The sequence below is a fragment of the Grosmannia clavigera genome (genome assembly GCF_000143105.1).
Source record: "Grosmannia clavigera kw1407 unplaced genomic scaffold GCSC_89, whole genome shotgun sequence".
Taxonomy (NCBI): domain Eukaryota; kingdom Fungi; phylum Ascomycota; class Sordariomycetes; order Ophiostomatales; family Ophiostomataceae; genus Leptographium; species Leptographium clavigerum.
In genome coordinates, this window is record NW_014040569.1 from 553,059 (window position 1) to 579,453 (window position 26,395).

The window sequence follows — 26,395 nt, forward strand, 5'->3', positions numbered from 1 at the left end:
CCATGTTCTGCCTTTCGGCGACCGGATGGCAAAAGCGCATCCTTCTGCGGGCCAACGCCAGCCCTTTTTGGCAGGTAGGAAAGATCCGAAGGGACTTGCTAAATCCAGAATAGCCCGCCGGAGGATGAAGTGCTCCGCACGTGCTCCGTACTTCATCTTGCTCCGGCTGTCTGCTCGCTCTCGGCATTCAACTTGACCTCTGTCCATTGGAAACTGCCGACCATGTCTTCTCTCCTCGCTGCAATCACGTTTTTCCTCACCCTTGGAATTTGTATCAACCTCACATCTGCCGCTCACGCTGGCTTTCACGTTCAGTACCCATGGATGTCCCGCGGTCGAAATCCCAAGACCCGGGATGAGTTGGCTTCGTACAGCCCTTTCTGTCGTACGTTGCCATTGGCACTTTTTCTTCCTTTGGGGCATGAACTGATACGGAGCAGGAGAAATAACGCTTAATCCCCAACAATACGCCCGGCAATCACGCACCTTCCTCTCGTTCTCCGGCCATCCTGGGGATCTGGTGACAGTCCTCTATACACAGAGCAGAGTGCCGAAGAAAAGATATGACTTCTCCAAAGTAATTCTGCAGAATGAGCCCATCCATCCTTCTGGCCAACTGTGCGTAAATGTTACGATACCATTCGAGACTGTACCCCACGAGATGGGCGTCATGTACTTTGAGGCGAAGGACCCGAAAACGGGGGAAGTGCAATACCATGTTCGTTTCTCCCAGCTGGTCCTTGCTTGGGCTTAAAAGTAGTATCGTTGAGACTAATCTAAAGGATAGTGCTCCGATGTCAGGATGGAGAACATTGAGGCTCTCCCGGAGGAGCATCCGGCTATGTGTGCAGCAGGAAACGAGACTCTGATCCCGATGCCGGATGAGTACCTGTGAATACAGAGAGGGATTACATACAAACTTCGATGTCACAGCACCATACAGGCGTATGTAATCATTTAGCGTGCTCGCTCTCTATTCGTTTATACACAACTGATGCTAATGGCAGGGGATACGAAGCACTGTATGGGTCTGCTTGGTGTGGCTGATGATATGCGTGATGTATTGACTAGAAAGGAGTACATGGCGCACCTTCCATGGTGCAGAGATTCGGGCTATTCCCCATTTTTACCTATTCTGACCAATGAGATGCCGCTTTTCTGACATTAGTCAGAACGGTCACAGTGCGCTCCATTCCAGAGCTTCACAGATTATATGTTTAACGCGTGAGCTATTTTAATTCCAACACAAACCTTGCGTTAAACGATGGAAAGATGCTCTACTCTGCCTCTCCAAAACAAGTCGTTCTGCAGAGGGTGATGATCCCACCGAATGTAGTTGCCGGCCCCGATGCGCGTCCAGGCTCCCTTCACGCGCGTTGACGGACCAAGTACGAGAAAGTGGATGCCCGTAGAGCCTGGATATTTTCGGCCCAAGACCTCCACGCAGCACATTGACCAGGAGTACTGCCTATCCGGGCCCCTCTCGTTCCACCCCCACCCCTTGTCGGGGAAGCGGCACGTTGGACACCACCTGGAGCTAGAGCTTCGTGGCCTGTGCTGACAGCCTTCTCGCCAGGAGATCGCACCACTGCCCACAGCTTGGGCGGCCTTAGCTCGCCGTGCACACCACTCTCGGCGAAGAGCGCGGTCGGAAAAGTTCCCATGGGCCACCCAGCATGGCAATGCGGGATCGTCGAGGTGTAGATCCGGCTGCCGTTCCTCATCGGGTGAAAAGGTGAACGCTACGCCGCTCATGGACCGCACGATATGCAGGCGGACCAGCTGTGTTTCACTCAGCGTCCACGATGCCACACGCATAGAGACAGGAACAGCTCGCGTCCGTGCTTGCAACACGGTTATGTTGCGGCCGGTGCCTGCGGGCGCCGTGAACGGCCGGGGTGCAAAATCTCTGACCTCCAACAGGCTGTCGGTCTGTTCGAGAAAGCCAAACGGATACTCGACAGGAGCCTCTACCGACGCCCAAGACCACGAAGGAGCCTCGAGCGTGTCAGGCCGGCAGGTCGCAGACGGCACCCATAGCGGCTCTGCGCCATCCACAGGCCACGTTGCGGGCTCCTGATGCTCGCCCTCGCTGTCGTCCTGTGAGGGAGACACAGCATCCTCCTCCGGTGCGAAAACAGCCTCTTTTTGGTTGGGTGTATCTGTGTGCCTGACACGCCACAGGAGCTGCGACGGGAAATGGGCACGGAACAGTCCTTCGACGTACGCAGGGCGGATCACTGTGTGGTCCCCGGCCGGCGAACTGGCTACCGCATCCTCCAGGCCCGTTGTGGCCAATGTTACCAGTCGTGCTAGGCCGTCAATGGCGATGAGCTTGTCCGACAGCTGGGTGAGGCTACGCTGTGAGTACTGCTCCACCAGGCGCATCCAATTGCGGCCAGCCAATGCGTTTGTGGGCGGAGATGTATCGTCGTATCGAGAGTCGGTTGGCGCTTCCACTGCATCGCCCCCATTGCTGGAAGCAACATCGCCGGGAAGCGACGGCGTGCCATCGGAGTCCTCGCTGTCACCATACGCAGACAAGCCAGCATTGTCGCTCCGTGATGCAGGCCCTGTGTCGCTGTCGGTGTCCTCGAGCTGGCGGAATTCGAGCCCCAGCAACGGCAAATGCGACGCGAAGTTGTCCAGATCGCCACCACACTCGCACTGGTTTGTCGTCTGGCACTCCCACGCCATCTCATAGCCAAAGAAGCGCAGCACGCGCCGGGGAAGAACCGCCTCTTGCAAGGTCCAGGCACGTTTGTCCAATGCCGTTTCTGTCTCTTCGTATGCCTTGTCACGGACGCGGAGCAGCATCTTTGTTTTCGTCTTGCCGGGTCCCCCTCCATCAGTCGCGCTGCTTGCATCTGTCCAAAAGACCTCCTGGCACTCAGGCTGCCCGAACCGCTGTTTCCCAAGAAAGCCCTGCTTACAGGACGTGGCCGAATGCACGGCGATCGTGACATACGACCACTGGTAGACATTGCACATGTCAGCTGCCTCGCGCGACCAGTCGTCCATGTCGTCCTGCACAATGCAAAGCGAGTCCACCCAAAGGTAACGCACATGCAGCCGCCGACACACCAGAATGGCATCCTGGATGGTCTGGGGAAGATCCGCCACGGTGATGGACTGCAGGTGCGCCTGTCTCGTGACCACCGTGGTCTTGCAGACGCTGTCTAGGTCGCTGCCCCAGCAGTAGCTGAGAGCCACGTAGGGATGGGGTGGCGTGAGGCCTTCAACAAGGCGAATGCTGTCACTGGCACCTTGCTCACCATTTGCTTGCACATCAAGGACGCGGCTTGGCATATGCTTGGCCGACGTATCTCCCTCGGCGATGTTGCTTCTGGTCAAGCCTGGCGATCGGAAGAACGGCTCGGCACAGGCTGGGTGCTTCGCATCACAGTCTGCAAGCCAAGCAGCGGCGCAATCCAAAGACAGACTGCTCGTTGTGTCCGATACAACCTCTGGTCTGGCAGAGAAGCGCGTGCCCAGAAACAGGTCCTCGCTGTCTTCTCGGCCCCGTGTGCTGTTTGGCGCATCTTGAATGAGACGCCAGGGGTAAAAGGAATTGCGTGGTCAACCGAAGGATACGTACCTGTCAATATGGCGGCAGATGTAGATACTATCCTGGACGTCGTCGGACTCGCGAACACGCAGAGTCCCGATTCCGGGTAACCAGTCCAAACCAATAGTACCTCCATCGCCAACTATCCATCGCGGCTTCCTCGTGTCCAACGCATCCACCACAATACGGCAGCAGGGACATCCTTCTTCGGCCCCTATTCTGAGGGATGCGAGGCTTGGTCGGCTCATCATCGAGGACTCGTACCAGCTCTCTGTCGTCAGTCCATACACGCCGCATCTCTGACAAGCCTCATCGGTTACTTGCCCCATGGTGCTCGAGCTTGCACTTGATCTTAAACTCGCCAGCATTTCTGCAAAAGGGCCTAAAGGGCCGCCCCGCGATACAATATCACGTGTCAAGTGTAGCCAATCTACACTCGTCAATCCTTGCCTGTTGAGCTAGGAGATCACGTCTCACTGTCAAATCCTACAGACTGACGTCCCTTACTATCGAATGACGGTGCACCTTTATTTTCGCGGAAATCATACATTAGAGGCAGCTAACAACGCTGTAACACCTTAATCGCCACGACGGTATAGGCGAATAGTTTCTCCCCTCACCTTTAGGACTCTACTTTCATCGTAATTTAGCAAAGGTAGCACTTAACTTGTAATAAGTTTACTAAACTGTAAGGTAAGATATGTTCTTCTTCACCTTAACATAGATGGAAAATAGGTTCCAAAGCTTCAAATGGCGCCTGGGCCCGTTCTTTGTCGGTCGGCCATCTGCATCGGCATCATGATCCTCTACGACGTCTTGTCTTCGTTTGGGATCAAGTGGTTCTGCATCGACTACACCTTGCTGGCGAGAATATACTAGTATGTACTTTGTATATTCTGTAGACTACTCCGTACAGTGCAGCCATTCGCCCCATTATTCGTCACCGACAGTCATCATTACGTAAGCCAACGTACTCTAGCTTGCCCTGTCGTTCTTGGTGAATCGGTCAACGTTCTTCTCCCGCACAACGCCAGAGCCGGTCAATCCTGTGATGCACGACAAGCCCAAAGAAATAGTCGAGCAAACATACGACGACATTGCAGAATGGTATCTCGACTGGGTCAAGGGCCAGGATTCGCCCCGCGAGCGGTACACAGACATGGTGCTCGAAAATGCGCCGCCCTCGCCCCGGATCCTTGAGCTGGGCTGTGGTCCCGGCGTTCCCATCACGCAGCGGCTGCTGAAACGCGGTGCGCAGGTGGTGGCCAACGACATTTCAGCCCGGCAGCTCGTCATGGCGCGCGCCCGGTGTCCGCAGGCGACGTTTGTGCAGGGCGACATGGCCGCGCTCGTGTTTGCGCCGCTGAGCTTCGACGGCATCATCAGCTTCTACACCATCTTCCACCTGCCGCGCGCCGAGCAGCGGGCAATGCTCTGCAAGATCAGCTCGTGGCTCCGGCCCGGCGGCCTGTTTGCGTGCAATCTGGCGACCTTTGACGCCGAGGAGATCCACGGCGAGTTCCTCGGCCACGGCATGTTCTGGAGCAGCTATGGGGTCGGAGAGAACAAGGCAATGCTCGAGGCGGCCGGCATGGACCTGGTGGCGGCCGAGGTGCTGGAAGCAGGCGACGGACACCTGGCCGAGAGCGATCCAGATTATGGGGTCAAGTTTCTGTGGGTTGTGGCGAGAGGTAGCGCCAGTGCGTGACAGCATCCGCAATGGATCTCAGGGCATGTTCGGCATGTTCATCCAGTCCTGCTCCGAGGCCAGGCCGCCGCTCAGACGGGACATCTGGACGCCAGCCAGCAGCAGATTCCAGTCGGGCTGGCTCTCGGGGATGATGGCCTGCTCTCCGCGAAGGTCCTGGGCCACGTAGGTCTCGTATTCCTGATGCAGTTCCTGGAAGACGTCGCAGATGGCCTGAGCATTGGGCCAGTGCTTGGCCAGCAGCTCGGCCACGCGCAGAAGCCGGGCGAGCTGTTCGAGTGCCGTGATGACGATGAGAAAGGAGCGAGCCAGCGCAGCCTCATGCACCTCGTGGGCCGTCTGGATGGCCGCGGCCGTGACGGCGCTGACGCTGGCAAAGTGGCAGCCCGCAAGGCCGCCGTCCAGGGTGGCGAGCGTCTCGAGCGACGTGATGACGGCGCGCGCAGCCGCTGAGCAGACGGACGGGCTGGCCGGCGTCGCCGGCGTCTGCGACCGGCAGCTGCGGTGCAGGTGCAACAGCATGAGTCCGTAGTGCATCCGGAGCTGGCACTGCTCGGCAGCGGTATAGCTGACGGCATCTGTGGTTGCAACAGCAGCAGCAGCAGCAGACCCGTCGCCACGGCTGAGCGTCGACGCGATGCCGGCTCGCAGAGACCACAGACCGAGACGGTTGTCGATGCCATCCATGTCGACGATAAGCCGGCGTGAGGGTGCGTTGGCCGAGAGGATGTCGAGGCCGATGTAACACAGCTCGACGATGCGGCTAAGAAAAGCAGCACTGGCACCGCCGCGAACATCAGCCCCAGCAGCCGGAGCATCGGTCAGGACGGCATCGGTCGGCAGCATCTGGTCCATATCCTCAGCACGCACCGCACACGGCCGGCCGGTCTCGAGGGCCGATAGGACCTCGCACACAAAGGCAGTCCACCAGCAGCGGCAGTACTGAGCGGCCTCGGGTGTCGGCAGAGCAGCGTTGTGACGGTGAGCACCCATGCCGCAGCCAATGCGCACGGCAATGCCGGCCCAATACCACGGGCCGCCCGAGATGGTGTCGCCGTCGCCAACGTGCCATGTGAACAGCAGGGCGGCCTGCATCAAGTGGATCCTGTCTGTCTCGTGTCGCGTGTGGTACAGCAGAGCAGCACGGCGGAAGAGCACGCTCTTGACGGCATGACGGTCGGCCGCCACGAGTGGGTGGTCGCACGCATGGGCCCCGGCCATCAGCACGGCCTGGAAGAGCAGCAGCGGTGGCGGAGACCGGCTGGCATCGCTGTAGGCCGCCAGGAACTCGGGCATCGACACCACCGGCAGGATCGGGTGGATGTGCCGAAAGTATGCCGCCACCAGAGCATCACGCACCTCGGGCACCGGGAACGACGACACGTCCGACGCCAGATCCTGTGGCAGAGAGAAGCCCCAGTCCTGCACGCTCGGCTTCCACGACTTGGGCGGTCGGATCGGCGGGTAGGGGTAGTGCAGCGCCCGTCCGAGCCCGCCTGGATCGGCTGCCGTCGCCGTTCCTGCAGGAGACAGCGGCTGCTGTCGGTGTGATGCGTGCAGGTCCACTAGGTGCGCCATGTTGGATGCTGCCGTGCCCACGTATGCGATCCGAAAGTCCGTCGGGTCAAACACCTTCCAGATCCCCGCCCCGATGCCTTGCTTGAAGAACCGTGCGAGCCCGCTGCGTGCCAGCTGCTCCTGTCGACAGCCTGATGACCTCTTGTCGCTCCCTGCTTCGCCGTCACCATTGGCCTGCTGTTGTGGCTTCGTGGCCGTGCTGGAGCCCGTCGACAGCGTCCGTGCAGCCCACCGCGACGAACCGCCATCGCCGTCCGCCGTCGATGCCGCGCCCGACACGCTTCCCTGGGCGCGTGGTCCGCTTTCGGGAGAGGCCTCAACGGCATGTCGGCTGCCCATGTCCTGCAACGGTGCATCGTTGCCCGTCTTGGGCGGAGCAACAGCAATGGGAACGTCTGCACCTGCACCTGCATCGGCAGCGCCCGTTGTGCGCCGTCTGGGCTTCGCCCATTGCGTGGTGGATCTGACAAGACATGTATCAGTTCGTCTGGCTTCTGCTTCGGAACCGATGGCAGCGCAAACCGACTGACCGGCACTCAATGTCCGCCTTGCTGCACACCGAGCAGCGTCCGCCCGGCTGCAACTCAATGTCGCAGCGCACCTTGCGACGACGACACACATCACACGCCTTTCGCTGCTGCCGCCGCCGGTGCTGATCCATGACTGTCGGTCGTTGACCAGAAAGTCGGAACCGAGCATTGCGGCCGAAATCCTTGATATCTTGTGGGGCAGATTGCAAGTTGACCCGGTCACGTGATGTGTCTGGAGGTCCTTGGTCTCCGTCCTGTAGGACGGGCCTCATCAGCTTTATGCACTTTGTGTCCCGAAGGCGTCTTTTTGCCATTCTCTGAGTCTTGTAGACTGTATTACAAATCTTTAGGGCTTTTTGGCGCCAAGTTTTGTCGGGTGGCACCAAGTTGTTGATAAAGGAGAACAGAAAGCAGGTTTCGCAATGTTGTGCCCTCGTGAATTACCGTCGTTATCCCTTATAGTCATCTTCTGCTCGGATAAAAACTGTGATGCTACTAACAATGCGGCCGGGCCTAGGACCTCTATTCGGCCAGGTTACCGCATAGAACGCACATCTCCAAAGCAAAGATGCAAACGACTCTCCGCTGCCAGAGCTACGAAAGAAAAATATCCATGCTATACCGAAAACGTAACGCCGCAGCTGTCAAGCAATTCTTGCTGTTAACGAGCGTGCTGCTGCGCTGTACGTGCCGCCAGTGCTGAAGACCGTGTTGCTACGCTTCTATACTGCATAAGAAGCAACTGCGGCAGTAAAAAGCTGCGAGTCACGTGCACCCGTCTGCTGGGCTTCTCCTGGGTGATATTGGTTTTGGGTGTTGGTTTTTGCCTAGCTGCTGACTTTCGTTCTAATAGCTCTCTCCGTGTGCCAAAAGATACTTGTGGTCTTACGGAGAATACCGTTTAGATCAGAAGTAGTTATATATACCCTGCCTACTATTCTACAAAGTATGGGGGTCCCTACTTTGCATGCGACGCAGGTAATTTACATTGCAGAGCTTCAATGCTGTAGGTTTTCAGATCAACGTTTCGTCCGAGCTAATAGCCAGGCAAAAAGCTCGTTTTAGGAAATCTCTGCTATCTTATTGTTGTCCGCTTATGGTTAGCAAAGGCTACTGCGGTTCATTACGGTTATTTTCTGTGTATTCCAACGTCCTGCATCTAGACGTCGATTCTATATAAAAGCGTCTTTACAAATTCTTTTCCTGTTGCTCATCTCTACCCACTTTCATCGACTAGCATCAGTATCCGTCTCAAGAATGGCATCCTAGTCTCCTAATGCAGACTGGTGGTGCAAAGTCACCTTTCTTGGCTGGCTGTGCGAGTTTGGACGGAATGCTTGCAGTGTGAGCGATAACACAGTGGCACATGTGAAGAGGGAAATTATCAACTATGTGTCGTCTTAATATTGGGCTGTCAGACTTCAAGGCCCGCTGTTCGTTAAATTCAATATACGATAAAAGGCTCATCACAGCGCCTATACCCTGCCTATATATTCTAGAAAACAGCAGTCTCTTTCACGTACGGCCATAGATACTGGAAAGCACGGGATCCCGTCCGCTCTCCCCTAGTTAAACCAGTAATCGGCGGGATTAGTAGTTGGGTCGGTGACGACCAGCGAATACCCGCTGCTGTACGTTTTTTTGCTGCTTTCCGCCCCTAAAAAGGCGAGGCACGAAGCAAACACTCATTAACGCTGCCAATCACTAAGTGCCGCTTATTGTTGAATTTGTCCCCGAGATCCCCCCCAAAATAGGCTCGCTTGCTTCTAAAAAAAATGGCAGATACCATCTATCAATGAATTCTGCATGTATAAGTCGTCTATAGGTAATCCACCACACCCGATTTGTTAGGTCAAAAGGCTCCTATGCATTTTCTGCCACCTCTTTCCTGTGCATCCGTAGTGCTGCATCTGCATCCCCATAAAGCCTACAAACGTTCCCAGCAGAATGGCCTATGGGTTCGATCCTCAGATCTCCGTCTGCCAGCGTGCAGAGCAACCATGACAGTTCCATAGCGGAGCTTTCCACCCCAAAATCTTGGTATACACAGAGCTCGACATTGTGCGATCCCACCTGCACGGAAAAGTCCAGCGGACATTTATGGCATGAGCCAGTAAACAGCTCGCCTGCGTCGTATTTGTCGAGAACGCCCTCAACCTCATTGCGCAGCAGGTCCTCCTGAAATGCATTGAAGATCTGCGTATCGACCTCGTTGTGTGCATCCTGCTTGACGAGCTGTGTTCTGCGCGCCCGAGACAGCAGATACTCCTCGGTGCAGCGGTCTGCACCCTGGTGCGGGCAAATGTCAATCTTTCCCAACCTTCCAAACGCGTTCTTGACGTTCCGCGGCTTTGGCAAGGAAATGACAGAGAGCAGGAGGTAACGGTGTCGTCCGCTAGCGTCCTGGACGATCTTGGGGTAGAACGAGCAGCGGATGTTGCGCTCTTTGTTGATCTGTTCTAGCTTGGCGGAAACGTATCGGTGGAAGGGTTTTGTCAAATTAGACAGGTGGGACAGTTGGGAAGAAGAGCAGGTGTCTCGCAGGCGTGTGTATTTGAGAGCCAGGTTTACATGTTGATAGCTTAGCTTCGAGAGAACAGGCCCTTTTAATGAATAATCATTGCTCTGGTGATCACGCCCATATAATCTGAAGAGGGTCATACTGGCTGCTTGAGGAACGTCTTCCACCTTTGCAGGATGCAACACCATGCACTTGGCACAAAGCCATTTGTCGGGGAGGTCGCGAGAAACAATCGCAAGAAACGTAGCACGGCCACATTGAGAGCGGCCCGCGATCTCAAAGAGATCTTTCTTGCCTTGAGACCCCAGCAGCGCCCGCAGAGCGCGACAGGTGCGCAGGAGGCAAATGCGGGATGAGGGCGAGAGAAAGTCACTGATCATGAGGACCAACTCTGCCGGCAACTGGATAAGGTTGCAGACCGGCCTGGATGGCACTGCAGAGGTAGAAGTCCCAGTTGCTGAAGCATTCCGTTTCAACCGGAGATTCTTCCATATCTTGAATTGCATTTTGTCGGTACTGTAGCTGACAAGCTGCGCGAAATGGTGAAAAAAAGACGACAAATATAAAATACAAAGAGAGGGGAGAAGTTCATTACGTTGTTGAAGAAAAATTGTAAAAACTCTTCAGCGTTACCAGGCTTACAGTGTTTTACTTACTGATCATAAGGAGATTATGCACCAGTATTAACCGTGTATATTTTGGCATGCTCTCGCATTGAATTTTTTGCAAGATGTATGAGTAAGGGGGCGAATCGTATATCAATTGATCACTATAGTTGAACTTGATCAGCCAACCCCTTCAGTTCTTACATTAATAATTGACCGCTGCTCCACCTAGGCCTTTCCACACATAGTGTCTTCTTTTCTTTATGTTCTTCTCTCTACATTATTCTACGCTTGGTCACATAGCAACGGAGTAATGCTTTGTGATTATGAGCGCGACGTGTAACCCGTTAACATGTTCATAGTGACTGTATGCCTAACAGAGTCAGAAAACAAAACAACAGAGAGCTAGATACTAAACTGTTAAAACATCATACGCATCAAACCACCATTTCGTGCGATGTATAAAACGATTCTGTTTAATAGCACGTTTCGTTCATATGAAGGCTAAATCCTCTGTGTACACCAAGGTACACTTTAGGCTTTACAGTCGGCGTAAGCCATCATTATCAACTTTTAGTACGTTTAAGACTTAGCATGACTAATCTTGCAACTATAACAAGCCAAGTAGTAGTCATGGAAATATGTGTGCAATACTTTGCTATTCATCTTTCAACATCGAGGGTGGTCCTATTGACAATGTGCGAGATTCTGCCACCTCAGCCACTCGTGTGTCCAAAAGTAGATCCGTGTCTGGCGTGAAATGCAGGCGAAAGTCCAGTGGCTATATGCACAATAAAATGTACACAGCTGCCAGCGGGAGACAACCAGATCAGAGCAAAGCGGCCTCTTCACACTCTTAGATATATTTGATGATGACTTCATCGCCAGACACAGACACGGAAGTCAGGACCTCGCCGTTCTGCTCCAGATCAATCAGGGTGGCACCAGAAGGCCCAACGGAGCTGCTGCCAGAGATGGCCTTGGTGTCGGTAAAGATCACGGTGCCGAAGTTGGCAAGGGGCACCTGGCCGAAGTTGCTCTCATAGTCCTCGACGATCCACTCGGCATTGAGCTCCTCCAGGGCGTATTCCTCGCTGGAGAACGAGTGCGAGACCGACTTACCACTGGACTCGTTCTCGATAAGAGCTGTACCGGAAGTCAAGCTCGTGGCCGTGATCCTGTTCGAAGCGAATTAGCCACCGGCCAAGGACGTAGGGGTTGTGTGTGACTTACGTGAGCTTGATGGTGTCACCAGCCGAGATGCCGAAGCCAGAAAAGGTGTAGGCACTCTCGGGATACCATTCGTACCAGGCGTCGAACGAGGTCTGGCCGTCCTCGACATAAAAGTCGACGCCGGTCTGGAGAATGGAGTTTTGAGCGGTATTGCCGTCGATGCCGACCCAGGCCGAAGCAGAGTACTGCGTGTCGCTGCTGGCGCCGGTGGGCTCCTTGGGCGTGGGAACGACAAAGGTGCCGGTGACGGACGTGTAGTCGGTGCCGATGAGAACAGCGCCAGCCCAGTTGTTACTGTACTCCACGTTGGCCGAGTTGTTCTGCTTGGCGATCTGAGCGGCAGGGCCATCCGAGGGGATCTTGGGGAGGCTCTGGCCGGGACGGACGGTAGCACCACGCTCGACAGCTCTGTTGCGGCGTTTTTCCGTGAAGCGGGCTCCAAGAGCGACGTTGGCAACGAGCAGGGCGCTCGTGACAGAGATGAGCTTCATGATGGAGTAAAGGGGGTCGTTGGTCTGAATTGGTGGTAGAGAGAGCTGAGTAGTCTGTGTGTGTTGATGTTATTGCTGATGGTTTACACTTCTCACCATCCCAGACAGGAGAGGGAAGGGGGCCGATTTATACCCATCATGCCGTGCTTGGCCGGACTGCCGTCCAAGCAGCACTCTCACGGCTCGATCACAGCATCAATGAGCCTCGAGAGAGATGCCGGAAGGAGGGGCCGGATTAGGAAAGTCGAAAAGCTTAGCCTGGACGGATCGACAGCCGGATCATAGGGTTAGTTAGGACCATGCAGATACATAGCGGCCGATGGGGGCGATCGGCCAAGCCTTTGTTCCCATAGGCTGCTCGAGGTGTTCTCGCAATTGGCCACGGGAGTAGCCGCAGTGCTAAAGCGATCAGGGACCATTTTGGCAAGGTATTACGCCACGTCTGATACTACGGTGGTGTAATGAGCACCGGATAGACAGCAAGCCGGCAGTAGTCGAAAGCGGAAGGTCCTGCTGGGTGTGGATGCCAAAACGGGCAGGTCGAGAGCCGAGCTAGGCTCATGATCAGCTTCGGGCCTCTCGATTTGCCACTGAGGTTTGGGAATGCCACCGCTGACGTCTCAGAGAATGCGGACAAACTAGCTAGACAGGCTGATCGGATGTCGAACAGGCAGGTCGGACAGATGCCGAAGCAGATGATCAGACGCCGAAGAGGCAGGTCCGGTGCCGCACTCCAATACCGCTGAGCATGTGCGAGAGTCTTCTCTATACGTCATCTAGCCAGAAGCTGCGTCAGATGCAGTCCGGCCAAGGAGCGTGATCTAGTGTTGTCGCCAGTGATCAAGACAATATCTTGGTCGTTCTGCAACATGCAGTCTCTCCTGGGCAGGTCCATCTCCGGCAGCACGCCGTACTTGCAGACGCCCCGAGGAGGCCCAAACAGTGGAAATCCGCACATCGAGGATCGACCAGCGCGCCGTTGGAAAAACTGTGCTCAAGACATCCCGGTGTACTCTGTACTGTACGTCCATTCCGCTAGCTACCCGGCTATTTCGTCAAGGCTGTGGTCGACCCTACAGTAAGTGCTGGTGTTGGATTTGCCCACATATCAGAGCCAACTATACTTAATCAACTTTCCTCCCTTCTTCCGCACTCCCAGTTTGGCCCGGTGTCGCCACCCGCCCTAATGTTTGCTCAACGGATACAGAAATGATGAAACAGCCGGAGATCGTGAAAGCGTCCGGTCAGCCGGCCACGAGCCTGGACGCAACCCGGAATTTCGACGAAACGGAGATAACGACGACTACTTTCTGCCGAAACCTGAAAGGCGGTGTGGCTCTGACGTCGATCCCGTGACATGTGATCAAGAATGGCGAACTTCTGTCATTACATGACCTTATTTCCAGCTGGTTGCAAGCATCGATACGTGAAGATAATATGTGCGGACGATATGTTCTAGCGCTGGTCAGCCTGAAATGAGCAGCATCCCCAACTTGTGACAACTTGCTGACATGCTTGCCTCAGCGTTACGGCCAAGTCCGTACCATGCTCGAAGAGATTGGGATGCGCATCTACAATGTCCCAGATGAGGAGGAGGACGATGAGGGCGAGACTTCTGACGTTAATGAAGAGGAGGCACCTGGCAACAACTAGTTTCGTCCCACGTACAACTTTGCTCCACAGTATCAGGGCATCGTTTGCCGGGCAGTGACTCGCGATGATCAGAAGCCACAGGAATCACCAGATACAGAGGGCACGCACAAGGTTGACCATGCTTCGGAGCCCTCCCAGAGCAGTCCGGCAGCTTGCCATGACGTCCCGGACCAGCTGTGCTACAGGCTGCAGATTATGCGATGGGGGCTCGTCCCATCGTGGTCCAAAGAACGGCCAGACTACGGGACGGTGCTGAAGACGATCAACTGCCGGTCGGACTCCCTTGCCCGCGGCGGCATGTGGGCTTCGATGCGCAGCCGCAAGCGCTGTGTCGTCGTGGCCCAGGGCTTTTTCGAGTGGCTCAAAGCCGGACCGAAAGAGCGGGTGCCGTACTACATCCGGCGACACGACGGCCGGCCGCTGTTGTTTGCCGGTCTCTGGGACTGCGTTTCTACCGGCGGTGGAACGGACGGCAGCCCAGAGCAGAAGACGTACTCCTATACTGTCATCACGACAGACGCCAGCAAGCCGATGCGCTTTCTGCACGACCGCATGCCGGTGATCTTCGACCCCAACTCGGCCGCCCTGCGGATCTGGCTGGACCCGTTGCGCACCGACTGGTCCGACGAGCTCCAGACGCTTCTCCGGCCGTGGCCACACGCCGACGGTGACGCTGCCCTGGAATTTGACGTCGTCAGCAAGGACGTTAACAAGGTCGGCCGCAGCTCGCCGAGCTTTGTTGTGCCGGTGGCCAGCAGTGCCAACAAGGCCAACATTGCCAACTTCTTCCACGTCGACGGCAAAAAAGAGCTGAAGCCGCCGCTCATGAAGCACGAGACAGACGCTGATGCAGACGCGAAAGCGATCGCGATGACGGTTCCGAAAAAGCGCCCATTCGACGCCCTACCAAATCTGGCTGGGCCTAGACCTCGGAAAGAAACCGCTCCAGCGGCAGTGGAGCAGGATCGACCCCGAAAGAGGGCTGCCCCAACAAGCCCGCCAGGTACTCGTACGGTGAGCAGGCCGAAAAGACAAAAGGGGGTCGCCGGCAGCCAGAAGATCACGTCCTTCTTCGGACGCCAACCCACCAAATGACCCCTGGACGTGGACAATGGGCTGGTTTTATACGGGCCGCCTGTGCTGTCCACGGCTGCTTCCTGCTTGTTCCGACAAAGTCGGAACAAGTCGTCCTGTTCTTGACCGGTCGCAAGCGCAGAGCCCCACCTGCCCTGTTCTGGGCAACAGCCGGTTCGAGATGTGCGCCTTGGATCATGCCACTTCGCAGCTGTGGCGGTGCAACCTCGTTCCACTCCCCGCCAAAGGTGGAGGCCCCGGTGGTGCGCCATCCCGAAATGGCCTGTTCCCCAAATCTGCGCGTGCGCGGCAGCCAATCAGTGGCCGAGGCGCTATGGCGCGCGCAACCATATTAGTGGCGTTAGCAGTCAACCCCTCTGTGACGCTTCTCTTAATGGGACCTGTCCCCAACGTCGAGACACAGACAAAGACCGCATTGCAGAGAGAAGGCCGTCCAAAACGTCAAAGAGAGCCTTCAAGAAGCTACACAGAAGCCCGATCGGCCCCAGACAACTCGCAGACACAGGCACCAAAACAAAAACTCACAGCTCGCCAAAATCGCGTTGTCACTTTCAAGCCGCGTCAACTCGACGAATTCCGGATCGAACAAACTCGCCTCCTTCCAATGTCTCCCACCTACACCATGTCCGCACACCTGTGCAAGCAGATCTACGCGTCCTGGCGCCAATCTCACTCCCCGGCCGACGCCTCCATCGAAATGAAGAAGCCGCAGCGGGCACCCGACGCCGAAAGCAGAATTGCAGCCGATCGATACTACTATCAAGTCTCCTCGTCTGTGCTGCCCAGCTGCCAGCCGCCAGCCCTGCACCGCTCAGTCTCGCAGAAGCACTCCATGGACAGCGACCGCAGTTCGGACAGCAGCGATTAAGCCAGTTTTGCGTCCGTCTGCTTCTCTTCTCTTGTCTAACTCCACGATTTTGACGCGTTTTCTTTTGGGACGGAGGGCCTTCGCTGGCTGGATTGCCGCGGCGGCTGTTGGGTTTCTTGGCTTGGGACTGAGCCTGGCGCTAGGAGTCTGGCCTATGGCCTTTGTTTGGGATTTCTGTCTCGTTTCCTCGATTCGTTCTTTTTCTCTTTGGCTACGGGCTGATGTCGTGCAACCAAGATACAAATCAATCTTGTTGCCTGCCATAGTAGCATTATTTAATATCTCAATACACCTTGAAGGCCGTTCTGTTTATTCTGTTGTTCTATTCGACGGCAGCCAGGATCTCGTCGCCGCCGCTATCTTCTGGCGTGTCCTCGGCCGAGGAGCTTCCTTGTATGCGTCGCTTGGCTTCCTGCTTCTCCTGCTCCGTGACCTCCGTCTCTGCTTTGGGCATGTCTGCCTTCCAGTGTGGCTCACTGGGTGAGTGGCCGACAGACATTCCCGCGCGAACCTGCTCGAGTTAGCTGTTTTTATCTGGGATCCAATCTGACCGTGGCCTTGTTCAGTGAGTCGACCCTTTCTTACCAGTGTCTCGAGTGCACCGTTCGAGTTCTCCACGAGATCGTCGTCAAACTTCATCCGGCCCTCCTCGAACAGAAGCACAATCGTGCTACCGCCAAACTTGAAGTAGCCCAGCTCCTCTGCTCGCTCGACACGCTCTCCCTCCTGTCGCGTGATGACCGTGCTGCCCACCATCATGGCACCCACGCATACCACCATGACCCGGCCAAAGATGTCGCTCTCAATCGGTACAATCACCCGCACGTTCTCGCCATACACGTCGAGTGCCGACCGGATGGCCATCGGGTTGACCGTGTAGTATTCCCCGGCAATTTTCTTCTGCTGGCCGAGCACGCCGTCGACCGGAATATGGAACCGGTGATAGTCTTGTGGTGCCAGGCGGAAGATGCCAAGCGATCCGTTTTCGTACCGGCTCACGTCGTCGGATGCGCTGGCTCCCAGAAGACGTCGGACCGAAAACTCGCGGCCCTTGATCCAAATTCTGGTGGCTGCGCTGATGCGATTGAACACCACAGATCTGCAGTCTGCCGGCGACACGATGATCTTCGGGTTGTTGGGTGCCGATGAAGGCCGTGCTCCAGGCTTCAATGCCCGGTAGAAGAACTCGTTGAAATTCTTGAACTCTTCCACCGGCAACAGCACTTCCGACATGTCAAGCTGATGGAAATCGATAAATTTTTGAATCTCTGCCTTTGATGCCGAGTCGTCGTACTTTCTTCCCTGCTTGACGCTGAGGCCTTTGAGCATTTTCCGAACTACCGAAGAAGACAGGTGAAGAGCCAGGTCAGCATTGAAAGGGAAGGATGGCCGGAAGACATTCTGCCGCACTCACTTCTCTTGTTCTCCATGTTGTTGGATCGCAGTCCCTTGTACAGAAGTCGGATTCCAAGACGGACGTAGACGCCCATCTTCTCCTCGTTGATCTGCCCGGTAATTCGATCTTGGACCAAAATGTTGGCCGAGTTGGCACCGATGCGGTAGCCACCGTACGATATCTTTGTTATGATTTTGGAATACCACTTCCTCTGCGCCTGGCTGGCCGTGACAAACCCGCCCATGACCAGGTTGTTGACCTGGCGCCAGTCTTGGCTGGCACACGTTGCAATGTGCGTCACAATGTCCGTGTCCTTCCGCTTGTTCAGCCGCGGCTGGTGACAGATGGGGCATTCGCGGATCTCGACCACGTGCTCTTCGCCACGATCACTCAAGTCGTCCCGGCCAATCAGGTCTGCTTCGTCTCCGAGAGCGGGTGTCTCCGGAGTCTCTGACGTTTCGGAAGGCGGTGCAGATCGTGATGCGAAAGGCGACACGGCGGCATCATCCACGGCCAGCTTCAGCTTGGAGGGCACCGACAAAAGGCCCGAAGTCCTTTCTCCTGAACCGAGCGGACCTGCCGCTTGAGGCTTCGATTTCGCATCGAGCTGTTCTTCCAGGCAGATGACAACCTCGTCCACTGTCAGGTCGCAGAACTCATCGTCAACGCCACCGGCACCAGACGTCTTGCTGGCGAACCGCTGGAAAAAGCTGTCGATAGTGGACTCTCGCAGGGTCGAGCCAAGCGTATCCAGCATCGTCATTAGCTCCACCTTGCTGATACGGCCACTCTCGTCCGCGTCGTATTGCTTCAGCATGGCTCGCCAGAACTGTTGGCGAAGGGCAGCATACGGCATGTATTTGGCCCGTATTGTGAGCATCGGATTGTGCTTGTCCTCCCACTTTTCCAGGTTCTTCATCTTCAACGGGAAAGTGACCGTCGTAAACTCCTGCTCGTCATCTAGAGGAGACTCCCCTGTCGTGGCCGTCGGACTGACGCCAGGCGTCCCGATACTGCCAGCAGCCTCCACTGGAGCAGAGCCGGCAGACGGCGTTGCCGATAGAAAGCGGTCGTTGGAGGCAACAGCTGCCAACGCCGCGCCCGCCTCGTTTAACAACACAGGCACCTCTCCGGCACTGGCTGCGGCTGGCACTGGGCTGTCAAGCTCTACTCTGCTTGCGCTTGTGCTTGTGCTTGTTGAGCCAGTCGCCGGCAGGATCGAACCGGCTCCTGTCTTGGTTGGGGTTCTTCGGCCGGGCCTGGCAAGGCTATGAGCCGACGATGAGCGTGATAATCCAAGACGCTTAAAACGATTCCGCTGGAAAACAGGGACGTACTCTGGAAGATCCCCCAATTCATACAGCCCAGTCTCGGGGTCCGCTTTGGGAGCCTTATCAATGAACTGTTTGATAGGAAGCGATGCAGAAGCGATAAAGTCATTGCCCGAGTATTTGTCGTGGTCGATGACTGTAAACGCGAAAGAATACGACTGCTCATGACCCTGGACCTGGAAGATCATCTTCTCATTGAAGACAGGGTTGAGATTATGGTGCATTTTCTTCGTCCGGAACGTCTTTCTCCCCAGGGAGGCCACCACGAACGGGTCCATGTCAAAGCTCGTCTTTGTGAAGTTGGACTCTGGGGGCAAGTCCGTGATGTTTTTGATTTCCACAAAGACAATTCCGACTACATCGCCAGCCAGATTGGTAAACTCATAGGGATTGTCCCGGCGCTTTCGCTTCAGGCCCTTGATGCGCAGACGCCGTTTTCTCTTCTCGGCCGCCTCGGGCTTGCTCAAATCCTCGTCCTCGGCCGGAATCTCGTCGTCATACGCATCTTCGTCCTCGTCTTCGTAATTGTCCGTCGGCCGTCGGCTCAACGGTGGTGCCAGAGCTGCCGGGGCTGCGCCCGCCTTGAAAGAAGACCTTGACGATGCAGAAAGTGCGTTCATTGAAGCAGAGCGCGGCAGCGAAAGCTCAGCTTCGGATGCAGTCTTCACGAACTTGTTAAACGTCTCTATCACCTGCCGGTCGGTGAGGCCCCTTTCAGAAGCATCCAGGAGGGTGAATTGAAGAAGGACCTGGCCAGAGACAACGCTCGTCTTCTTGCCCGGGCGCTTGCTCTTAAGAGGAAACCAACGGGGCTCCTGTTCCGTTTTCTCATTGACAAAAATCTCTTCAAGGGCGAGATCGAACTCCCCGAGGTAGTCTTTGCCAAAGCGGTCCTTATCCCAGCAACAGACATCGAGAATCAGACTTGGAATCCCGTTGATTGGCAGGCGACATGTTTCGTTCCATTCTGGATTCAATGTTTTTGGTACTGAATGGGTCACATGCTTCGCATCACCAAGAGTGAGGACCAGATACTAGGAGGGAGAAGCTGTCAGCAAAAGGTATGCTTGTTTAGCATGCATGCATGTCCCCTCCATGCTGCTTCGCCTCAACCTCCGGCCGCCTCCTCCGGCCGCCTCCTCCGACCGCCTCCTTCTCCCGTTTTCAGTGGTAGCAGACAGAACATACCGGGTCAGAAGTGCCGCCACGATCCTTCGCAGCAAGATCTTGGGCCTGAAACGGAAGTCAGCGGATGAGCAACAGGCCTGGCTGCAGCCGTAATTGGATTTCCTGCTGCGCGACAATGGGCTTACCTTTAATATCGCGACACTGAGGGCGAGCCCCGTGTCCAGGGGTCCCTCAGTGCCTGTCGGTTCGGTCTTGCTCCGTAACGGGCTCGCGCTACGGCTGTTCGCTGCCGAGTTGGCCGTGGACGTTCCAGACGGTTTCAGACGGTTGGGAATGATTCGAACCATGTTGAGAGCGCATCAGCCAACGTGGCGCAAGGTCCGGTAGCTCCAAATCACGCGAAAAATGCTGGGAAATATATAGGGGAGCTGGTGGGCTACTTTTACTGCTTGCTGGCACTGCCCGGTTTGTCCGTCGTAAAGAATGATGTGTGTCGCTCGACACGCCAAGAAGGAGAGTCGCGGGCCGTCGGTGAGTGCGGATGTGTAGAATGCTGTGTAAGAAGATGACTCTCTGCGTCGATGCTGCGTCGTGGTGTGTGCCGAGGCCGGAATCTCACCTGGGTCTCGAGATCGCAGTCAATGCGGGAATAGGAGCGAAGAGGGGCTAAAATGCAAGCGTCGACTTGTCGATCGATCAGCGAATGAACGTCATAGGTTTTGTTCTAATTCCTGCTAAGCCATTCCGTTAGACACGAAACACGAAATCCTCCAGCAATGCCGGCAAGATGCAACACACCTCAGCCGTTGGCTCATGCGAGCTGCCAACCAGAGCGGGCGGGAAATCGACTGTTCAGGTCGGTGTGGCACTTTCGATCGACGATAGCGGCATTCGCGTACATATCCTGTTCTCGGTGCTTCCTCCACATCAGTCCCAGACGGCGCCAGAGGGAGCAATGGCAAGATACGTACGGAGTAGGTGTCGGCAGGACCGCAAGAAGACCGTCTCGCTGATAATAGGGGGGGAAATAAATAATAATACCGATCTTCTTATGGGGCTGAGCTACGTTGGAGGGGGCAAGGAGCTCCAGAACAAAGGCTACGGAGTACTAAAAGTATTAATCGTATTACTCGACGACTGCGAACCCCGCAATCACCCCCAAATATACTGGGCTTACTAAGCCTTTCTGGTGCATGGATTGTCAGATGTTGTCGGATATTAATGGTTCATTTGCTTTGACGGTCCCAACTTCTGCTGCAGCTGGCCGGCAGATGAGTTTTTCTTCTTTCAACCAGGAACTGAGTAGCTGGACATGGCGCTTGTAGCATTATAGTATTTTTAGACCCGATATTCACGCTCATCTCCACCATCAAAGTCACGTAGCCACCTTAGGCTGGTATTTGGCTGCAGCCTTGTCGAACAGACCGCTCTTTTCCTCATAGTCTGTTAGGAAGGCGTGGTGGGGGTCTGCCTTTTTCAGCGCACTATCTCGCAAAGTCAGTAAACAGTATCTGTTGCGCGCGCGCGCGCTCGCAGGCAGGCAGGACGGATGGGAAAGTAGGAGAAAAGGGGCCAGGATGTGGGACAAAGAGAGTTGCGTACGTGGCCAGCTCTGTTTGGTTCTTGCCAGCGAGAATGTTGAGGACCAGCAGATTGGCAATGGCATCCGCGCTGTCCGGGCTCGCCTTCAGGGCCGCCTCCAGCGCCGTCTGTGCCTCTTCGGTGCGGCCGAGGTGCATCTCCGAGACGGCCTGTGCCACCAGCGTGCGGGCCGACGATGACACCGGAGACTGCGCCAGCTCTTCAAATACGTAAAACGACTGTTGATACCGCTCGCCGCCCAGACGCACGCCCACCCAGGACTCGGCCAGGTTCACCAGCAGCGAGTCCTGCGCCCATCGCCGGGCTGCAGCAACCTCCTTCAGGGCAAGGTCGTTCCGGTTTTGTTGTAGGTGGATCTGGACGATCAGCGCGACCGCATCGACTGTGATACGGCAAGGTCAGTGTCAGCCGTGCATCCCACGCGTTCGGCCGTCAGAAGGGGGCCATACGGTTGCTGTCGTGCTGTGAGAGGAGGGCCAGCGCCTCTTCCGACTTCCCGGCTGCCTGGAGAACGGTCCCGCCAATGATCTGCACCGCGGCATTGTCGCTGGCAGTCGTAGTGAGCTTTTCTATCACGGCGAGTGCCGCATCGGAACGGCCAGCTTTCTGGTCGGCGAGAGCTCGGACCGCCTGCAGAGCCAGGTCGCTCTCCGACTTGACCTCTTCCAGGACACCGGCAACCTCGCCAAGCTCGATGCGCGCCCGCAGCACCAGCACCCGGGCTGCGAGGGCATTCTCGGGTGACAGCGTCGAGATGTCGTAGTCGACGACATCTTGGAATTGGCCCTGGTGGAAGTGGTTGTGAATACTGATCAATTCGCCCTCGGCGGAGTATGGGTCCATCTTGGGAAATAAACTGTCGCTTATCGTTTGTCTAGAGTCTTGTTGCTGCGCTGGTTCTCGAATTCTGGTCGTCGTCGTCGTCGATGTTCCGTGTCCTTTTTGGGCGCTTCTGCGGTTAGCTTGTCCAAGGAGGTGTGGATTGGAATTGGCGCCTTGAATTTCAGGCACACATACAACTATTGCACTTCCCAATTAACAAGGATATCAGATTTATGCTTGACTTGCTCCGTACTCCATACTCCGTACTCCATAAGACCGTTTGTATTATTTCCTGATCCAGTCGTTTCATTCACCGGTACATGCAATTTCGTATGCCAAATGATTGAGTCCATGACATAAATAAACCCAATAAATCCAATAATAAACCCTAGAACAAACGCGCAATTACAGCAAAATAAAAGGGCTCGTCACTCCTTCGAAAGGAGTAATCGTCCCGCCCAAAGCCTTTGCATCGCCTCGGTAACGGATCCGGTAGGTTCCAGGCTCTGCCCAGTCTTCAGTCTCCCAGACAATCTCGACCTCGCTCGTCGCAAGGATCTCGCTGGTCCGTCGCCAATTGTACACCAGACTCCAGTCGCTGTCGTCGCGCACCGTTACCCACTTTTCGGCACCGGGAACACCCGTGTTCCTTTCGACAGTTGCAAAAGACCCTTCGAGATGAAGATTATTGCGAGGATTGGCGCCGACGAACTTGCTCTGAACCCAAGCTCCACGGCCATAGAAACGGCCCACGTCATGGGTCACGTCGCCGAATGCCTTAAATAGAGGTGGGGCATCCCGGATTACGCCTGTGATAAACGACAGCGACCTGTTCCTATTGTCCGGCGGGTACGAATCGACGTCATGCGGCGGTGGTCCCTCGGATGAAGCCGAGAGGTATGGCAGGAAAGAGAGGGTGACGTTGATAAACGCCTCCAAGGTGTGCGGTCCGTACAGCGTGGACGCACCTTCATAGCGCTGCACGCCGTATTCTTCCTCGGTCGTGATGTAGTGCGTATAGCTGTTAGCCGGCCCGCCGAGAACAACGACAGGGGAAGACCTCTTCTTTCCATCGGGCTGCATCTCGTCTTCTTCTTCTTCTCTGAATAAGGCCGCACAAGCATCGGCTACTGCGCCTCTCCAGCGACGTCCGGCCATCGTGGTGGCCTCGCCGGGGCTGACGATGATAACGAGCTGTCCGACTCGCAAGACCTGCACATCGACAACATTCGGCGTCCACTGGTACGGCGTGTGCAGCTCGCCAACATCGAGCAGGACCGGCTTCGGCTCATGACAGCGGCGCTGCTCCTTGGACGGAGCTTTGACGAGGTACGATACGGCACGCCAGACCGGCGAAGTGTTGGATGGATCGGAGTCGTGTTGGGTGAAATTGACAGCGCCAGGGCCGTCGGATGTGCCGGCAGCAAAGGAATATCCGAGAGCAGCAGGACACGTCGAGGCCAAGCTGCCATTGGCGAGCACAAACGTAAAGTCAGACATGTTGTGGAAGGTGTGAAACGACTTGACCGAGCCTCTAAGCACACGTCGTGGATCCTTCACTAGCTGGTCATACAACGCGCGAGCCGACTCAAATTGTCGCCGGCCAATCTCAAAGCACGACACTGTTCCGGTGTCGTCGTCACGGAAGCGAGGCCCGCGGGCGTGGCATTGCTGGGCTTTTCCATCTCTGCAGGTGCTGTTCTCGAAGCTGCACGGCAGCCCGGAGCCATCCTCACACCAGGCACCGCCAACATTGGGACTCGTATCGCCAACATTGGCTTGGGAAAAGCCGGCAACAAAGCCCGGGGCTGCAATGTCGCTTTTGTGGACGCTCTTCTCGAAGAGATACGCAGCCACCCCTTTGTTGTCGCCGGTAATCAGAGTGTTGTTGCCCAACATAGAGGTGCCATGCGTTGGAAACCAGGTCAACACGCCGATGTTTCTCCCGTCCGAAGCCCGCTGGAACTTGAGCAGCGTTAGCTCCTTGTCGACCGAGCCATCATCTCCCGTCCCGTCCGAGGTACTGCTCTGGTTGTAACGCGCTCGCTCGGACTCGGGGTTGGCTAAATAGGCAAACAGGCTGCGGTTGATGTTTGCGCCTCGAACTGTCGTCGAACCGACGTCAAGGTAACCCGGCTGGATGCTCTCATGCGCACGCTGAATGGACAGAGTCGCACCGTCAACTATTGCTTGAAAGCCTTGATGGTCGAACCCTTTGCTGGTAATCTGTGGCAGTAGATAGTTCAGCCAGCCTCCGGGGCCAGAGTGCGAATGAGTACCAGTGACCGCGATGTTATGCTGGCCATACACGGAATACTCGGGCCCCAGGCTCCGCAGCTTCTCCAGGATTCCATATCGCACCGCCGTATCGCCCGACTGGGTGTCCAGCACCAAATACACAAACCGGTCGGCCGGTACTTTCGGATCGCCCACGATGAAAGCCCGTGAAAAGAGGCGATGACGTAATCCGCTACCCACCTGTTTTGGGTCTGCATAGCCCATCAGGTTCACCTCAACCACAGGACCGGTAATGTCGGCCTTTCCCACACCGATTAGGTACGGTTCAGCATTATCGTCGGCTGTGATGCTGTTGCCGTGCCCAGTAGCAACGTCGCAACCCAAGCCTGCGCATTTGCATAATCCCCATCTGCCCTGCTGATATGTCCAGTCAGCTACATTCTGCCACGGTACAAGCAGCCTCAGCAATGTAGCGGCAAACAGCAGAAAAATAATCGCGTATAAGCCTCTGCCCCTGTTTGAGCTTGTAACCCAGCTGTGATGAGACGCGCCCATCGTTATTGTGGTGGATACTGTAGAAAGGCGGATATCCGGCCTGAGTAGAGTAAGGGAACGTTAGGATACCATAACCGATGACCGTCAATTATACAAAAACTGCAATTGGACAACAGAGAAAAAGTGATGTAACGTGCAAGGTTCCGGTTCAGGTTCCAGATGACTTGAAGCCTCTAACAGAATGTAGCTGCCCGATTGGATAAATGCATAGCTCCACGCTTGAAGTATGTGCAAGTAAACGATTACTGCCAAATTCTCTTTGGATTGCAGAGCTTGTTCGTGATGGCGTTTTTCCGGCTTTCCAATCACGTTTAAGGCACAGCATCTACAGCTGTTTTCCAGGGCAAAATGGTACGTCAGCTTGTTTTCTATTATTTTTTCTATTTTCACTTACTTTTATTCGGTATATTGGAATGTTTGGCGGCTATCCAATCTCTAATTGGTGTTACAGGTTCACGCAGACGCCTCCAACTTTGCCAATGGCATAACTAAAGAAGAAGCATACGAACAAGTGCTTCTACAAGCGCAAGGGCTGTTTGAAGGCCAAAGAAACTGGGTATGTTTAACAACGAGGACCGGTAATCTTGCGTTCATTTCGGTCACTGATCTGCTCATACGTGCAGGTCTGGTAAGTTGCATCTCCTGTCCATACGACTACGTAAAGCACCACAGGAATGGCTCAGACGAACGTCGGTGTCTAAGTGTAGGACGGATGAAGGAGCTAAAGCCTTGAATTCTTGGGTGCAGCAACCTGGCCAATGTCGCTTCTCTCCTCTGGCACGCTTTTAAGTCTCTTGAAGCGCCAAGCAATGAGGTGAACTGGGCTGGTAAGCTGCTTCTGTCGTATTCTCGTGCTGCATTCTCTGCGTCCCGCTCACCCCGCAATGCCAAAGGCTTCTACACTGTCGATACCCTCAAGAAAGACCAGCTCATACTGGGTCCGTTCCAGGGAAAAGTCGCATGCCAGACAATCCCAATAGGTCGCGGGGTTTGTGGAGCCGCGGCAAAGCAGTTACAGACCGTAAGGGTCGACGACGTGGACGCCTTCCCGGGTCACATAGCCTGTGATAGCGAAAGCCGCAGCGAGATTGTGGTCCCGGTGATAGCAACGGTGGAGAATGGAATAGGGGGAGCATCCGAGACAAAGCTAGTTGCCATTATTGACATCGACTGCGCCGTCCTGAATGGATTTGACCAGGTTGATCAGACGTATTTGGAGAGGTTGGCGGCACTGACTGCTTCCAGCTGTGACTGGCCATGATCTAGGCTATGGCTCTTAAGCAATCAAAGATATTTTATACATATGAAAGCCTTTTTCAGGCTGAATGCCCATCTCTTAACCAGAAATTAGCAAGTTTTGTTTCGCGCAAATAGTAAGACAGTAAGATGAAGAAGTAAAAAGAAGACGAAATCTAAAATACAGGGAATGGATGAACTTGATAAAATAACCCTTTCCGGTAAGCCCCCACATCA

The 26,395-nt window shown here is 55.4% G+C and overlaps 10 protein-coding genes across 10 annotated transcripts; 3 read left to right on the plus strand and 7 right to left on the minus strand.

The window, feature by feature from the left end:
* Positions 1-1,257: 1,257 nt before the first annotated feature.
* CMQ_5731 (tol-like protein) lies at positions 1,258-3,897 on the minus strand (the record flags this gene model as incomplete). The annotated part of the gene is made up of 2 exons (XM_014313318.1): positions 1,258-3,529; positions 3,599-3,897. The coding sequence occupies 2 exons, from the start codon at positions 3,895-3,897 to the stop codon at positions 1,258-1,260; spliced, it is 2,571 nt and encodes an 856-aa protein (XP_014168793.1).
* A 722-nt stretch (positions 3,898-4,619) lies between these two features.
* Positions 4,620-5,276, plus strand: CMQ_5561 (methyltransferase type 11; the record flags this gene model as incomplete). The annotated part of the gene is made up of 1 exon (XM_014313148.1): positions 4,620-5,276. One exon carries the CDS (start codon positions 4,620-4,622, stop codon positions 5,274-5,276), a length of 657 nt encoding a protein of 218 aa, XP_014168623.1.
* An 18-nt stretch (positions 5,277-5,294) lies between these two features.
* Positions 5,295-7,656, minus strand: CMQ_5608 (acetamidase regulatory protein; the record flags this gene model as incomplete). Its single annotated transcript, XM_014313195.1, has 2 exons — positions 5,295-7,317; positions 7,385-7,656. 2 exons carry the CDS (start codon positions 7,654-7,656, stop codon positions 5,295-5,297), a joined length of 2,295 nt encoding a protein of 764 aa, XP_014168670.1.
* Positions 7,657-9,247: 1,591 nt separating this feature from the next.
* Positions 9,248-10,411, minus strand: CMQ_5584 (f-box domain containing protein; the record flags this gene model as incomplete). Its single annotated transcript, XM_014313171.1, has 1 exon — positions 9,248-10,411. The coding sequence occupies one exon, from the start codon at positions 10,409-10,411 to the stop codon at positions 9,248-9,250; it is 1,164 nt and encodes a 387-aa protein (XP_014168646.1).
* Positions 10,412-11,366: 955 nt separating this feature from the next.
* Positions 11,367-12,234, minus strand: CMQ_5508 (acid proteinase; the record flags this gene model as incomplete). The annotated part of the gene is made up of 2 exons (XM_014313095.1): positions 11,367-11,688; positions 11,744-12,234. 2 exons carry the CDS (start codon positions 12,232-12,234, stop codon positions 11,367-11,369), a joined length of 813 nt encoding a protein of 270 aa, XP_014168570.1.
* Positions 12,235-13,103: 869 nt separating this feature from the next.
* Positions 13,104-15,850, plus strand: CMQ_5575 (duf159 domain containing protein; the record flags this gene model as incomplete). Its single annotated transcript, XM_014313162.1, has 5 exons — positions 13,104-13,312; positions 13,442-13,616; positions 13,759-13,854; positions 13,918-14,763; positions 15,104-15,850. The coding sequence occupies 5 exons, from the start codon at positions 13,104-13,106 to the stop codon at positions 15,848-15,850; spliced, it is 2,073 nt and encodes a 690-aa protein (XP_014168637.1).
* A 322-nt stretch (positions 15,851-16,172) lies between these two features.
* CMQ_5778 (phosphatidylserine decarboxylase) lies at positions 16,173-20,052 on the minus strand (the record flags this gene model as incomplete). The annotated part of the gene is made up of 5 exons (XM_014313365.1): positions 16,173-16,361; positions 16,436-17,187; positions 17,265-19,611; positions 19,766-19,810; positions 19,891-20,052. 5 exons carry the CDS (start codon positions 20,050-20,052, stop codon positions 16,173-16,175), a joined length of 3,495 nt encoding a protein of 1,164 aa, XP_014168840.1.
* A 1,028-nt stretch (positions 20,053-21,080) lies between these two features.
* Positions 21,081-22,150, minus strand: CMQ_5687 (coatamer subunit protein; the record flags this gene model as incomplete). The annotated part of the gene is made up of 3 exons (XM_014313274.1): positions 21,081-21,189; positions 21,308-21,689; positions 21,757-22,150. The coding sequence occupies 3 exons, from the start codon at positions 22,148-22,150 to the stop codon at positions 21,081-21,083; spliced, it is 885 nt and encodes a 294-aa protein (XP_014168749.1).
* A 384-nt stretch (positions 22,151-22,534) lies between these two features.
* On the minus strand, positions 22,535-24,922 carry CMQ_5803 (neutral ceramidase; the record flags this gene model as incomplete). The annotated part of the gene is made up of 1 exon (XM_014313390.1): positions 22,535-24,922. One exon carries the CDS (start codon positions 24,920-24,922, stop codon positions 22,535-22,537), a length of 2,388 nt encoding a protein of 795 aa, XP_014168865.1.
* Positions 24,923-25,270: 348 nt separating this feature from the next.
* Positions 25,271-26,183, plus strand: CMQ_5689 (gaf domain protein nucleotide-binding protein; the record flags this gene model as incomplete). The annotated part of the gene is made up of 2 exons (XM_014313276.1): positions 25,271-25,277; positions 25,723-26,183. The coding sequence occupies 2 exons, from the start codon at positions 25,271-25,273 to the stop codon at positions 26,181-26,183; spliced, it is 468 nt and encodes a 155-aa protein (XP_014168751.1).
* Positions 26,184-26,395: the final 212 nt, after the last annotated feature.